Genomic DNA, 15,698 nt, shown 5'->3' with positions numbered 1-15,698 from the left:
CTTTACATTTGAACCTTAAAATACGCTGTCCAATAAGTCACGCGTTTTAAAGTGCTTATCATATAATTAAACGTGAGTCATAACCACTGTTATTATTCATAGCTTATCAAAAGCGATAAAAATATCCGAATGTAATTTATTTCATTTGAAGTTTTAGTCTGAAAGCGTATTTAATTAGGTAATTATGCACCATCATATTAAACAGTGAAATGTCTTTTACTTTGCAACGCAGGCAACACTTGTGTCATGCATCAAAATCAGCAGACAGCCGTCAGTGTTCATAAATCCCTTGACCCAACTCGTTCGTTCGGGCAAGGTCGGCGCATTGTGTCCTTGGTGTGCACACTCATACTGAGTTCGGTTACGTGCCATTGCAATTTACCGCACTGCCTTTTGGGAACAAATGGAAATTCATTTACATCATAAATAGCTTCGATTAGATGGCATTGTGGTAAGGGGGCGGGCGTTAAAAATGCATGGTACAGTTTTTGTGCAATGTTCCAGAAAACACAGTGGTTAGCATGAGCTTCCAAACAAAACTATTTGGCGACTCTACTGCATTTGGCAGTGGTGGCACACAAGCACAAATCACCAACACATTTGTCAATAACACTGTGGCCATGAAGGGAGAAGCATATACAAGGTGACATAGTGGGCAATGGCCTTCCTTCATCACACAATATAACGTGCTCATTATTTATTCACAAAATTATATTCATGCAGTGTTATTGAAATTAGTTTTTTTTTCCAAAACAGAGATCATATTCAACATTGCTCAAACCAGATCACAGCTTGATTTTTGCAATACACAGAAGAATGGTTTAGGTTATTGTAGTCATGGTAAAAATTATCACCTCAGTGAGGTTGGCTACGTACGGTGTCAAAGAAGTTCAACATACATAAATTCCACACCCAGAATGTAAAATACATGTTATTGTACTCTTTGGTTCTTTCGGTAAAGTCACGTGGGTAGAAAAATATAATAATAATAATATATCACGACGTTTCGATCGCAACACAAGCGGTCGTCCTCAGGCGAAAAAAAATAATCCAGCAGTGGAACTGCTGAACCAGCGAGAGAGCTGTTACGACAAGGTTATATATGTGGCGAAGGGCAAGCAGGCGGGGTCTGAGCTGGAAAGGAATTACATCCCCGAACGCAAGCACGTCAGGTGTGTTAATGGGGGAGATTAGGGAGAGAAAGATGAGGGAGAGAGATTAGCATAAAATGAGCTTCCGTCCCCGCACAAGAGCACCGTCCCCGCATATGCGCACAACAGCAGTGTTCATGGGAGATTAGCACTATGTTGATGAGAATTAGGCAGAGAGATTAGGGGGATTAGCAAGTTAATGTAATGTCCATGTGTAAGACAAGCTGCGGCGCTGCCAAATGCGCTGTGAGAGGCAAGCGCGTCCACGCAAGAGAACAACCACAACGGTGGTCGCGCCAGTGAGACACACAGCCCATCACACAGCCAGAACCATCGATACATCGAGGCTAAGGGAGCAGAGGTGGCCATGTTAGTGAGAACCCAGCCCGTTAATGCAGAGGCACCCAACAGGGCAATGCAACTCAGAGAGTCGGAGATAACAGCCAAACGGCAGGAAGGATGGAAGCACCACAGCAAGTTACGACTTTGCTTGGTTAATAACGTCCTTCCAATGATTGCTCAGCTTATACCCATCTTCTCGGTTGAAATTGTCTGTGTTTATATATCTGGATAGCTTCATGGACAAATCTTTGATGGTAGCCCGAAGGTTTGCAGAGTACCTTGGTCCCAGAAAAAACAATATCGTGCGAGCTCACTGCGTTATACCAATGATCAGCCACGGCAGAGGTATTGGTTCTGCCGTGTTTCAAATCTGCCTCGTGTTCGGGAACACGGTCCGAGACATGTCGTTTCGTTTCCCCAATGTAACTGATGCCGCAGACACAACTTAGTTTGTAGACACCAGGGTATTGCATGTCAGGAATGGCATCCTTCACAGATGGGATCAAATCACAGATTTTGTGTACTGTAATGAATCGGACCTGGATCTTGTGTTTAAGATTTTGGAAATCTTTTTGGTAACACCTGCTATGTATGGCAAGGTGATGGTTTTGATTGGGTCCTCAGATGGTTGTCTCCCCATGGTTGGGGAAACAGATTGTGCGGTCTGAGTATCAATTCATCTTGAGGGCTTGGTGTACATGCTCCAGTTCACTGGCTAGGTGGTGCTGGTGGGAGATGCAGTGTTTTGATGAGGGAGTTCTTCTGGGCCGGATGGTGGTGGGAGTCAGGCTTTAGATAGGAATCTGTGTGGGTGGCTTTCCTGTAGACGGAATGTCCCAACGAGCCTCTTCTCAATCAAAACATTCAGGAATGGTAGCTTGCCATCATTTTCCACTTCCATGGTGAATTTGATGGATGGGTGTATGGAATTGATGTGGTTGAAAAATTGGTTCAGTGCTGGCTGGCCATGTGGCCAGATGACGAAAGTGTCATCTACGTATCTCTTCCACAGGGAAGGACGTAGGGTGGATGTCAGGATGGCATCTGTTTCAAATTTCTCCATGAAAACATTCGCTACCACCGGTGATAAGGGAGAACCCATAGGGGTACCTTGATTTTATTTGTAGAATGTACCATTCCAGATGAAGTAAGTGTTGGCCAGGCAGTGCCTCACCAAAGTTATTTTATATTTTATTTTTCTACCAACGTGAATTTACCGCGAGAACAAAAGAGTATGGATTCCTGCAGTCACGAAAGCTTCAAATCAAGATGACATGTTATTGTTTTGTATTTTATATTGTAGTAATGTTAAGTGGGGCAAGCGTGAAACCAACTTGCTGTCTGGATGTGTTTAATAAGTTGATCCTGGTTTTACTACTGATTCCACTTTGTTCTGAGTCACGCAGGAATGGTTTAATTTTCAGCTGTGCTGGAACCTCTTTTACCGACATGCTACGCAAGTAATCCGAGCATTACAATGTAATGCCGTTGTAAACTGTTATTATATATATTATTATATATAACCAATCCATTGAGCGTGTTCACTTTGTGTGCATATCACCCATGTCGAAGAGACCATCAAATATAGTCGAAAGTCAGAATTCTGTCAACATGCGCTCATTCCCTGGCCATGCCTCGTTAACATCGCAGGAAGTCCATTTGCCTACGTGCCTCGGCCACACCCAAAAACGAAACAAATTTTCATTTAACCAGGTAAGGCCCACTGAGTTGTATAAAGTAGCTCTTTTGCAGAAGTTACCTGCCCACAAATAATAGCTCAAGGGAGTGGCTTATCATGTGGAAATGTATAGAGGCCAAATACTCGAAACGCATGTTTCTAAATGCGGAGGGAAAAACCGGAGGACCCAGAGAAAAATCCACGTGACAACGGGGAGAGAACATGCAAACTTGAAATGTACAGCAGGCATCCGGGTCGGGATTGATCCCACGACCTCCTGTACACCAGGTGGGGGAGTTAACATCTCGCTGCCGCAGCACACCTACTGATAGCCAGCTCCCAAACTGTGCGTCTCTCTAGCGATTGCCTATCCACTTCCAAGGGTGTTTGATTTCCAGTTCCAGACATTCTTACATGAAGTTGATCCATTTTGTTCATTAACCATCCTCTAGACCGGTGGTTCTATACCGGTGGTTCTCACCCTGGGGTGCACACACCCCCTAGGGGTGCGAGATGCCCTTTCTGGGGGTGCGAAACATGGCCTGAAGGGAATTCATGAAAACACAAATTAAGCATGGGCACATAAATGCAAATAATTTGTTTCAAACCTACGTATTTATTAACATTATACTTTTTTACGATTGAGAACCAAAGAAGGGGTGCATGGTTAAAAATCACTGCCTTAGATCTTTTTTCCACTGACAGTAAGACACGGGGAAAATTAGGTTTTGTTTGAAGTGCACTACAAGGTGAAAACAGTTACACTTTGATGGTTTGTGCGTTTGTGTTGTATGTACCACCCTATGGTGAACCTCTTTTGCACCGTACGTAGCCAACCGTCCTTATCGGGGGTGCGGCGGAAGGACAACAAACTGAACACAAAAATGGTCTATGGAGATGTTGAGAAGAGGGCAAAGAAGATGCAGCCAGAAGGGCTATGGAGATGCAGGTGCAGAAGGAGACGGGAGTCCCGAGGGCGAGATGGAAGAATACGGTGGCACGAGATACAAGCCACAGAGTGGACGCTACGAGACAAGGGGGCACAGCATAGACGCGCGTGAAGGATGGAGAAAAATAAAAAATAGCGAGCTGAACAAGCTGCAGAGGCGACGTTGGGAGGTTCTGCACTGACCAGGTCTTTAATGTGCATGACCATGATGAAGAGCGCGGCATTGCGGTAGGACACGGAGAGCTTCACCTTGCCCCCCACTTTCTCCGCCGTCAGCGTTTGAGGGAATGGCTCTGCTGGGAACAGGGGGGGGGGGGGGGGGGGGGCAATGCGTCAACCCTCTGCACGGCGCAACACCCCGCCAGCTCGGAGTGGCATCGCGTGCGACGCGTCAAATCGAACGCTGCATTCGCAGCCCGGAATTAAATTGCTTCGCTTTTAAAATTGGCAACGTTGTACTTTAACGATGTTATGTATGCACAGTGTGGAATGAGTGGTATGACACGATCAAATATAGTTTTGTATAATGGCGTACAAAAGAAATGCTGCATTGTGAAATTCAATGGCAGTGAACAAATGTAGTTTTACACATTTTTTTTTTAAGATTGTGTTTGAGTAACTATTGCATCATTAATGAGGATTTACATCTCACCATTTAGTCTGGTCACCTCTTCCTTGACCTTCTCGTCTCTCAGGATCGGATGGAAAAAAGTGTACAGGAGGTCGCACTACGTAACAAGCACACGCATACACACGCACAAACACAACATACACACGCGCAAACAACACATTAGGTGTACTCGTCACAAAAATTTAAATTAGTACGTCATCGTGCTTTTTAATTTTACATTTCTGCATGAAATGTAACTTTGATAAAAGAGCTTGTACTGTGGCTTATCATTTCAAAAGCCGCAGTTGTTGTTAATGGGTCACCTTTTTAAACAATAAAATAGGGAGGCATAAAAAGCACTAATTGAACGGTAATGCATTCCACACACGCGACAATTCTATTACACATTAACATGCACACACAGATAGGGGAACACGTTATTCAGACAGGCTAAAGGTTCCAGCAGTAGATTTACCGACTAGATCACATAAGGCAGGATATGGGTAGATTCTAAAAGCTGAAGTTAATCGGTGAAACATCCCTGCGCGCATCTTTGCGGGGATTCTTTAAAATGCTGCACGACGTTTCCATGACAAACGCTACACATTGGCGGCTTCTGTTTTGCAATGCAGTCGCACACTGCTGAACCATTACGCTAAGTCACGGCCCATGTCGCTACAGAGCAGAGTAGAGGCGTGGGTTTCATGACCCCAGGCCCTCGCCCAGGGAACCCGAAAGAGGGGATCAAGGCGAAGTTGAGAACGAGGCATTTCAGAAAGGCAAAGAAAGGAAAAGCAAAGCACCGACGACGAAAATGACCAAGGCGAGTGTGTTAGTGACCATTGTAAATAGAGCCAAATTTTATGTTCTTTTCCAACAGCCAGTTGTTTATACGAATACAAAATATTTAGTCACGCTTGATTTACCACTGCCATCCAGCCAACAATCACAGTGCCTGTTATTCAGCACAATACATTCAAAAATATGATTGTGTAAAATTTTCTTATCCCTCTGCGTTAATAAAGCAACGAAGTACCATATTTACTCCGTTTCGCAGCCAATGTGAAACGGAGTAAAAAATAATCGACGAGAACACCGTTTTAGGCAACATCACCGAATCGAACTTGCACCGTTTAACTTCAGCTTGAGTACAGAGGGCGAGGAGGCCGGTGCGAAGGACATGGCAGGATTGGAAGACATCGACGCAACCCATACACACCGCAGTGATGGTGGTACATGGGGAGTGGGTCACCGCGATGTTTACCAGTGAAGCAGTGGTGCTGCGCCTACCTCCGTGATGTCAGCTTTGCACTGCACGAGTTCCTGCAGGTAGTTGTGGAGGTCCGTTTTCCTTCGGGAAGCCACCTCCTCGACATGCGTGCGTCCCAAGATCAATTTATTTGGAAAGCTGAAGGAGCAGAAGGCAAAATTGCGCATGTACGCGACATCGTCACACGACAATGAGAACCGAGGCAATGCCAGGCTGCTATTAGCCTGTGTCTACGTTTGAACGAAATCCGTTTGCAGATGTTTATCTACCTGGGCAGCAGCAATGATGAGAAGAGCATGCAGAGCTTGTTGTGCAGTTCCTGGAACTCTGCAAAGGTCCTCAGGATGAATGTAGGAACCGGCATGACCTCCCGCACCACCTTCACTACGTAAATCTGCAGCGTGATTGGTGGAAGCGTTAGAATGAGGCAATAAGTCTAAGCAAGGACATCCCATGCATGCGATAATATATATAAATTTCACATTTCCTTAAAGGATTCAAAAACATTTCTGCCTACATCTTTAGACAAGTTATTCATCTCTTTTTCCACAGATGTCCAGTAGGTTTCCACAAATGATGAACTGACCAACTGCAATCGCTTACATGTGATAGCAAATCCTTATCAATTCGTTCTATTGAACAGCGAAAATCTCGCGTCACCCAACGTAATTTTTTAATGAATACAACAGGCTTTTCAATTCAACACGTGGTGATTACTCTTGGCAGTAAGCCCTCTCAGCCAAACGATGACTTAATTTACTCTCAAATATAAACAATATAGAGTACGCAGGTCAATGCTACCGAATATGAACTAAACTATATAAAGTCATACAATTTATTTAATTAGTTTACCAGGTAAGGCCCACTGTGCTATATAGATATTTTTCAGAAGCGGCCTGGCCACAAATGATAGCTCAACGAAGAGGCTTCTGTGGAAATTTATAGCCGATGAATACTCTAAATAAACGCATCTAGATTATCAACATGGAGGGGAATAACTGGAAGACCCGAATAAAAATCCATGCGATCACAGCAAAAACATACAAACTCCAAATATACAGGCGTCAGGGTCAGGATTTAACCCACAATCTCCTGTAAACCAGGCGAGGTAGTTGCCATCTCGCCACCGCGGCGGCCGAATATCATTGACACCTTGAACGTTCCTGTGAGGTGCGTGCGCCCGTGCCGAGTCGCTAGCGACACGGTGACCGTGACGCGGTGGACGCACGTAGTATTTCTCGGGGTTGTAGCGCTTCTGGTACGCGTAGACGGACGCCTCGCAGATGCGCCCGTCCGTGCGCAGGCTGTGCTGCTTCGAGTTGAAGGAGAGCGTGGGCTCCTCGTTGGAGGTCTGCGGGCCCGAGAAGCGCTGCGCCAGGTTGTGGATGAAGAAGTTCACCTTGGTGGCCATGCTGCCCAGGCTCGACTCAATCAGCCTGAGAGACAAAGTCACACGCCGGCCAACGAACAGACCCGTCACACCTCGCCGTCACAACAATCTGTTTGAAAAATAAAATAACTCTTCTTCATAGCAAGAGAACAACTGCTGTGCTCGTGAAGAAGGGGCATTGCTAGAAATGTTGGCCATTATCTATAGTTCCCTTAGAGGCGAGTGTTATTAACGAATGTGATGAGTTTGTTAATATCAAGCTATTTCTATAGATGTATTGACTAGCTAGTTCACCAGGTGAGAACCCGCAAAGCCAAGTCTCTTTTTCAAGAAGCGATCTCGTTCCATGTCTGCGTTGACCTCCTTCGATAATTTATTAACGTGACTAATGTAGATCCCTTTGTGAATTCACTGCTGGATGCAGGGCTCTCCGTGCCCTGTTGGTCATGGGGAGTTCTCATTCGACCATACTTCACTACGCTGGTCAGTGCAGGTTGGTGAAAGGGAGATGGCAAAACCAGTTCGCTTCTGATGTTAAGCCCTGGATGGAAGTCAAACCCAGGACGCTGGGTTCACAGGGCATTGCATTGTCCACTCCACCAGCGCTCACTCCGCCCGGACATGAATTATAGCTTTGAAATGATCATTGTCCTATTTCCATTTATGAGAGCACCAACCGAGATTCATTATTTATAAAATAAATAAAGGCCTGGATAATTTTAATTTAACAGGGGCACTGAGACTTGTTAAATACGTTCATATGCAGAATACGAGTCATGACATCGGAATAGAGTAGCATGTTTAATTACGTAGCAGGGTTTTCGAAGCTAAATTAATGACATGAAATGCATCGGGTGGCTGGAAAAACTGGATTGTTAACGAAGGTCATGCGGTAAATGCCAAGCTGCATTATGCTTGAAAAAAATCGGGAAAAAAAACACGAAAAACGGACCTCCAATTACCACGATTGGTACATACGGTACGAAAATTTTACATACATTGTGAAATGCAGAAGCATATGCAACAGCAGAGAGACATCAGCAGATGGTGCTATGCCGTATAGAAATCATTCACCAGAGCGTGCGGAGTAAAAACATAATGGTACGGGCTCTTCAAGAGCATCAATGCATTGTCTTACCTTGTGAACTGGGCTGTCGCCTCCGTGTCTGTAGCCTGTGGCATCAGCGCTTCATAAACGTATTTCAAATCCTGAACATCGGCAAGTTCTGGTATTCCCGATGACATCATCTATCCAGACAGCCACAGGTAATGAAAAACGAGGTGTACAATTCTGCTAGAGCTGTGTGGGGCTTCAGTTTAACCGGGCAGTAAAACGATAACATAGAATCAACCGACAGCAAATATGTTCGAAAGCAGGAAGGGGTTAGAGGTGGTACAATTTAGAAATAATTTACCAAAATTGGCTTCATGCTCAATGTCACAAGAGAGATTAATTTTTAGCCACTTTGAAACGACAATGTTAAGCGAGTATCAAATTCTCTGCACAGTGCACTGGAGCATGGAATCAGCTAAGTCAACACTGAACGGTGTACAGATTAGGCTCTGCAAATGCAGGATAATTGCGTGGATAATTCCGCAGTCCATATCCTCACCAGTAACCCTTTCCATGAAATCTCAAACACGTTTGATATAAGCATTTTACACATGAATATAAAACGTTTCTGCTGTAGAAATCAATCAAAATCTGTACATCTTCTCAATGATAGGCAAAAAGGCCTTTTTTTTTTACTTAAGCTAATATTCATTACTAAAAATTTGACTTAAAACATGTATGCTGCCGCATCTAAAGCATACAACACTTAAAATGACCGAGCATATTAGCCATGAATACAGTGTCTAGTTAATCCACTGCTGGAAGAGGGCCTCCGCACGCTGTGCAGGTCATGTGGGGGGTTATTTGACTGTACTTTACCCATGCGCTGGCAGCGAGGGTTTGGTGATGATGGGGAGGGCAAGAGTACGGGAGAATCATGGATTTTTCTGCAAATGGCCCGCTACTGCCCACCACATGGCTGTCACCGCTGATAACCCCTTTGCTTGTGCATGGTAGTCAATAACCCAAAGCACCATCCAGGCACGGCCTTGCTGCTTAGCGAGAACTGGCAAGGTCGGGCGCACGATGGGTGATTTGGTCAGAGGCACAAGAGCGGCCATGTCGGTGTACACTTTTCCGAGTGAGCACAATAACGCGTGCATAGAACCAGCGACCATCTGTGACAAGGAGCTTCATAGCCCATCGGATTTCTCCAGGATAAATAAAGATTCTGATTCTGACCACAGGCCACACCATTTACGACTATGGCAGCAACGAATACGAATCTTGGAGAGAAGAGGGGAAAGCCTTTGGCAATCACTGCTGAGAGCACTTGCGATCGTACCAGGCCGAGGAGGTTGAGGAAGAGGTTGGTGTGCTTGCGGATGAGGTTGTAAGCCTGGCAGCACAGGTCCACAAAGTGCTGGAAGCGGCTGGTGGGCCTCTCCCCACCATTGATCACGTATGCCATGTCCGACGTGAGCACAAACGGCGCCCGGTCACTGCAGGGTACGGACAGCAGTCGGCAGTGCTTATGCGGCTTTAACAACAGTGGGGCGTCATGGTGGCGAGATGTTAGCTACCTCGCCTGGTATGCAGGAGGTTCGTGGGTTCGATCCCGACCCTAACGCCTGTTTGTATATTTGGAGTTTGCCTGTCTCTCTCCCTGTGGTCGAGTGGATTTTTCTCCAGATCCTCTGGTTTTCCCTCCACATTTAGCATACGCATTCATTTAGAGTATTTGGCTGCTATACATTTCCACGTGATAAGCCATTTCATTGAGCTGTCATTTGTGGCCAGGTCGCTTCTGAAAAACATTTATGCAGCTCAGTAGGCCTTACCTGGCAACGTTAAAATAGTGTAATAGTTTTAGTTTAATAAAGGATTGCTAAACTACTGCATAGATGTTCTGCGATTGTGTTGTGTAGCTCTCCTGTGTTTTACAGTTGTACCGCTCGTGTTGTTGGGCGCGATGTCCTACGTTGTGCCCCATGTGCTCGGAGCATTTTAAGAACCTAAACTCTTGCGAGTCGAGTGCTCTCCAAGTCTGCAAGTTACTTAGGAAGGCAGGTGGGTGTTGTGCACGCGCGCGTGTGTGTGTGTGTGTGTATGGATGGAGTGGTAGTGTAGCGGTTAACCAAACTGGCGACCAGAGTTCGATTCCCACTCACAGCCACACCAGTGACAATGAATAATAATTGTCCTGGGCCTTCCATAGGTCGACTCACCCTCAAATGAGTACCTGGTGCAATGTGAAAACATTGCCACTGGGGAGACAAAGGGTGTGGTGCTGGCTACCCACCCCCAAGTGGTCGTGTTGGCCATCATAGGTGCTTGCTAACAGCACTTGCCCCAACAGTCTGCTCAGGCTATATGGAGGATCTTTGTCTTTATTTATAGCCCAGTGAAAGCTCAGCTGGCCCTCCCTCACCGCTTGATGTTGCCGAACATCTGCGCGTGGCCCAGGAACTTGCCGAAGTCGATGTGGAACATGTGCCCCGTGGTGCGCAGCATGATGTTGTCGTTGTGCCGGTCGCAGATGCCCAGCACGTACGTGGCCACACAGCAACCGGCGCATGAGTAGATGAAGTTCTCCACCGCCTGGTGCACAGCAGCGGCGGCATAGACGACGCGGTTCGACCGCTCAGCGGGGAACGCTCGCTCATCGGGGATCCCGCGCAGATTCGGGATTTCATAAGCAGGGCAGAAACTGGACCCATTCCTCAGGTCCTCTTACAAAGAGATACCTTCTGATCTGCAACGGGCTCTTGTATGGTTGTAGAAATACATTTAATTGAAGTGGTAATTAAAAACACTCCAACCAACCCACGTCATGTTGGGAACATACCGGTCAGTGTGGGTTGGCGAGAGGGTGTCGAGATATCACTCACCACTGATGTTAACCATGGCCTGGATTTGAACTGAGGTCACTTGGCCCTCAAGTGCAGTATGCTTCACTTCACCATCCTTTTCCTGATGACAAACGTTTGAGTTGCGATCGAAACGTCGTAGTTTTTTGCAATTTTTTGTTCTTTTCTTTGAACCTATCTACGTGACTTTACCAAAAGATCCAAGAATATTCACCATATTTTTTTCAAAATCCTAATCAATACTTTCAAGGATCAACTATCAATCTATTTAATTAATTAAGATGTCATTGTAGGTCAAAGACAGCTGTTGCTTTAGAGGTCTCAACTTGACTACCACAAAATTATGGTTAACTTATTAGAATAGTCAATTAGTCAGATCATGTTAAAACGCATCTGAGAAAGTGATGGAAAACCAACAATCCCACAGCAAGGGCCTCGCAAAAGTGCAACTTCGCTGGGCGCAGCAGCAGAATCAATGTCAATTCGTAACACACCCCTTCCAAGTTTGCAGACAAGATGCTTCCGTAGAGCCAAAATAAAAAGAATAAAAGGTCAAGAGACAATCACTGCAAATGTCATCGATGCCACTACACCACATTGTCAATTCCTTCCTTTTGCTACATCAAGAAAACAAGCATAGCATCGGAAACGGGGATGCCTCCCGTAACCTTCGTTCAGGTGCGAGCCACGGAACACGGCCGCACCGGAGTTGCACTTCCTGCGGTGAGAGCGAGCGATGCCCACCTTCTCGTACTCCTGTTCGGTGGGGTTGTGTTTCTGCAGCCACTCGGCCAGGGGCTTGTCCTTGAAGGAGCCCGTCACCCCGTGCTCGACCTGGATCTTCCGCAGAGTGTCCGAGGCCAGCACCAGCTCCACCATTCCTGCAAACGAGACGCATGCATGGGCACACGCGCAACCCACGGCAGACGTTACCCTGTGGGAATGGCCTGGCTTGTAGCGATTGAACGCCATGCGATTCGATTAACTGCCATAAGACGGAGGTCGGTGGGGGGACACCACGATAAAATACAATAGTTGACTGCTTTTGTATGTATTTAGAACTTCTTTTGCACCGTAGGTATGTAATGCCTGGTGGCTAGAAGGGCCAAGGGATCCAACATAAAATATTACGTGCATCGGGGCAAAGAATCAGGGCTGTGGAGTTGGTTCGTTGAGCTACTTGCAAGGGGGCAGAGCACCAGCTCCCTCGTACAATTTAACCGCTGCTCAACATTGGCAGTCCCGTCTACTCAATCACGATGGCACGTGCCAAGTATAACAATCTGTAATTTACAACAATCAATTAGCTAACCAGGATAATGTCCACTTGTGTGAAGGACATTAAGACTCCATGATGATGATACGAATAGGTTAACACTGTGCTGTACCGCAGTCAATTTATCTGTTCAAAACAATTCATGAGAGACTGTGGCCACACTGACCCCGCTCCTTCCCAGTGGAGATGCACTTGAACAACACCATGCGCATGTCCAGACCCTCCTGCAGCCAGATCTTGTCCATGATCTTGATCATCTGTAGGGTCAGCATGTCCTGCCTCAGGTCGTCGCCCACCTGCCCGAGACAGAGACAAAGACCTCTTATCTTATCCACACGGAGTGTTAAAGCACAGAGCGTTATGTCAGTGAGCACCTGCCTGGGGAACACACGCACATTACCTCTTATACATTTGTAATAACAGCCATAGAGGGTTCACGTGGGGATTGGCTTGCCGGTCCTGCTTGTAGCCAATAAGGGTTGAGATAGGGACCATGGCCCATGCGTCATCACGACAGGTCATCAGGGGTGATTGGCCTAGCCATTCGGGGCCCCAGCTAATGGGGAGTCGGATGAGGGGCGTGGTCCCGGGATTGACAGGGAACCATCGAGAATGGTCGAAGCTGTCCATGAACGATTGGCTGGGGGAACCACGTGACGAAGGTGTTAAGAGCGAGTGGAGGAGAACGATCGGGAGCAGACTGGAACTGACAAGAGCAGAGTCACGCGCGGACGGGGGCTGGGGTTGCCACGTGCGCGGTGGGGACTTAGTGCGTGGTCTGTCCTCTCTCCGTTGTCTGCCAGCAACGGAGAGTGAGTGAGCAAAGTGTATTGTGGAGTGGAAATAAAAGGACCAATTCCGAAGCCGTCTCCTGAAGGATTATTACACATTGGTAGAAGTTAGTGGGCACATTTGTTTATATCAATTAAAATCGAGGATTTTTCTCTCGATTCTTCCAATAGGCGTCCACTCAATTTGAGGTCTGTACCCATCTGCCCACAACCACTGAGTCGAGCTCCCTCTGCCTGTCTCTCCCACTGACTCCCCTCTGTCTAAGTCCAGACTAAAGACTTTCATATTCTAGTTTGCCTTTGCCCAAGTTTTTCTTGACCTGGGCCTGGTGCTATTTTAATTCTATGCCTTGCAGTACTTCACCGTATGTATTCTCCATTCTTGATATGTTCATTATACACCTGCGGTGTGTTGATCTCAGTGATAAAACCATTATGACCCTACTGAAAATTCCTTTCTCCCAGCATGTACCCCCGGTATAATGTAGTTGCCTCTACCACCTGCCCTGTGGCACAATATCTCGAGATACAATTCTACGTGTTTATTTATAGACCAACAATATGCATCATACTGTAGGCTCAGTAAACACACAGACAGCACCATAAATATTAAATATTCGCATTGAATGTTGATAGCGATTCCAATTTCTGTGTATTTATTTACAATTATTCATCATTATTATGTTCGGCATAAATACATTAAATTGGGTTCATATCGTGTTTGTTTCGTTATTACGTTTGATGTTCCACAGGGGAAGGGAGACTCTCCTAATCCCCATCCCTCACCCTTCCATAGTCCCTCCCCCCTCCCCCTTTCACTAGAGCAGTATTCATCGTCTTGGTTATTTCGGTAAAGTCACATAGAAGGGAAATAATAAAATAATAAAAATAAAACATAATAAAATACAATTCTCACGACGTTTCGGCCACAACGCAAGCAGCCGTCCTCAGGTGAAGAACAGGTCTGTCGGAAAGACAGCATCTGAAACGTCGTGAGAATTGTATTTTATTATGTTTTATTTTTATTATTTTATTATTGCCCTTCTACATGACTTTACCGAAAGAACCAAGAAGATGAATCCCTGCAGTCAAGAACGTTTTAAATAGAACAGTATTCTTCACTCATTTTCAGAAGGGCTCCACTTTCGCCGATAAGATATCAGTGTGAGGGTCACCACACATTTGAAACCATTGGGTTTGAAAGCAGGACGGGGCGATTGGGGGGGGGGGGGGTGTTTTCACATTTGTGTAATTTGTGTATTGTTCAGGGCTGCACGGCAGGGGCCACACTAAAGGCCATCAGGGGCAGCCAGTGGCCCGCGGGCCTTGCAATGAAGATCACTGCCCTAGAGCATCACCTCACATGACTTGCACCACAGTTTCTGGTTAGTAAATTATAGTGTATACTGCATGTAGTATAAAATACATGTCGAGTTATTATTCCACACATTTTTGCATGAATATATCTTAGTTGCGCTGGAGAGTGTTATTTTAGCAAGATTTTGGTCAGAAAATATGTTGTTAGCAACGCAAATTCGGTTAATTAAATGGGACCTTATTGCGCAAAATACGCTTCGATAATACGGTACGATTTTTCACTCGATGTTCAGGTTTTCAAGGACGCAAACCAAACGTGTTTTAACGAGGTATGCTGACACGAATTTCAAATAATAAAAGCTGGACTTTCATTTAAAACATGTTTGTGTGTGTGTGTGTTCTGAGCTCTGGAGCCCAGACCCACTGAACTCAGTGCCACACCCTCACCAAGTTATGACTTCACACTGCAAGCAAGGCTGGGCGTCTCACCTTGAACATGATTTGAATGTCCTCTCCAGATGGGTCAGCATTGAGGAAGGAAACTTTCAGAGGGACGGCGTTGGAATTGAAGAAAGAGCAGGCCTAACGGAGAAACACGTTACGCGTTTGAAAAAAGACCCTTTTTTGTAAAATGAAACGTACAATAAAACACACAAGGGATATTTTACATGCCAGTGGTGACACGCAGGAATGCATCGCAGCCGAAGAATCAGAGTGTGGCAACGTTGTGGGCACAGGGAGTGCATCTATCACACCTCCCCAATCGTGTTTGTGGGGCTCTTTAAGCAGCCGCCGACATCGCTCGTCCCAAGAAACTCAAATTATATTGCATGTCTACGATACAAAGTCTATGATAGGCTGCAAAACACACCGAGGACCAGTGGCAGGTATCACTGAACAATGAAAAAAAAACAATGCCATCGTATGTCAGAGTAGAATGCAATGGCCGATGTGTGAATTAAAGTATTACGGCAACAATATGAGAAGCCAGAAGGTAAGT

At 45.8% G+C, this 15,698-nt stretch overlaps 1 protein-coding gene across 2 annotated transcripts in view; it reads right to left on the bottom strand.

The window, feature by feature from the left end:
* The window catches only part of LOC144933798 (phosphatidylinositol 4-phosphate 3-kinase C2 domain-containing subunit alpha-like), a 70,095-nt gene that overhangs the window by 7,127 nt on the left and 47,270 nt on the right, over positions 1–15,698 (bottom strand). The window contains exons 23-33 of one of the 2 annotated variants that reach the window (XM_078858932.1): positions 15,188–15,280; positions 12,757–12,886; positions 12,059–12,195; positions 10,876–11,045; positions 9,790–9,946; positions 8,529–8,638; positions 7,229–7,436; positions 6,270–6,394; positions 6,021–6,138; positions 4,773–4,848; positions 4,304–4,416 (exon numbers count right to left, since the gene is read on the bottom strand). In XM_078858932.1, the coding sequence (XP_078715058.1) occupies positions 4,304–4,416; positions 4,773–4,848; positions 6,021–6,138; positions 6,270–6,394; positions 7,229–7,436; positions 8,529–8,638; positions 9,790–9,946; positions 10,876–11,045; positions 12,059–12,195; positions 12,757–12,886; positions 15,188–15,280 (1,437 nt within the window). The remainder of the gene's footprint in view (positions 1–4,303; positions 4,417–4,772; positions 4,849–6,020; positions 6,139–6,269; positions 6,395–7,228; positions 7,437–8,528; positions 8,639–9,789; positions 9,947–10,875; positions 11,046–12,058; positions 12,196–12,756; positions 12,887–15,187; positions 15,281–15,698) is intronic. The other variant, XM_078858933.1, reaches the window with a different exon arrangement.

Source organism: Lampetra fluviatilis, chromosome 8 (genome assembly GCF_964198595.1).
Source record: "Lampetra fluviatilis chromosome 8, kcLamFluv1.1, whole genome shotgun sequence".
In the NCBI taxonomy this organism is placed as follows: Eukaryota; Metazoa; Chordata; class Hyperoartia; order Petromyzontiformes; family Petromyzontidae; genus Lampetra; species Lampetra fluviatilis.
The sequence above is the reverse complement of the archived record's forward strand: the minus strand, read 5'-3'. Positions and strand labels throughout refer to the sequence as shown.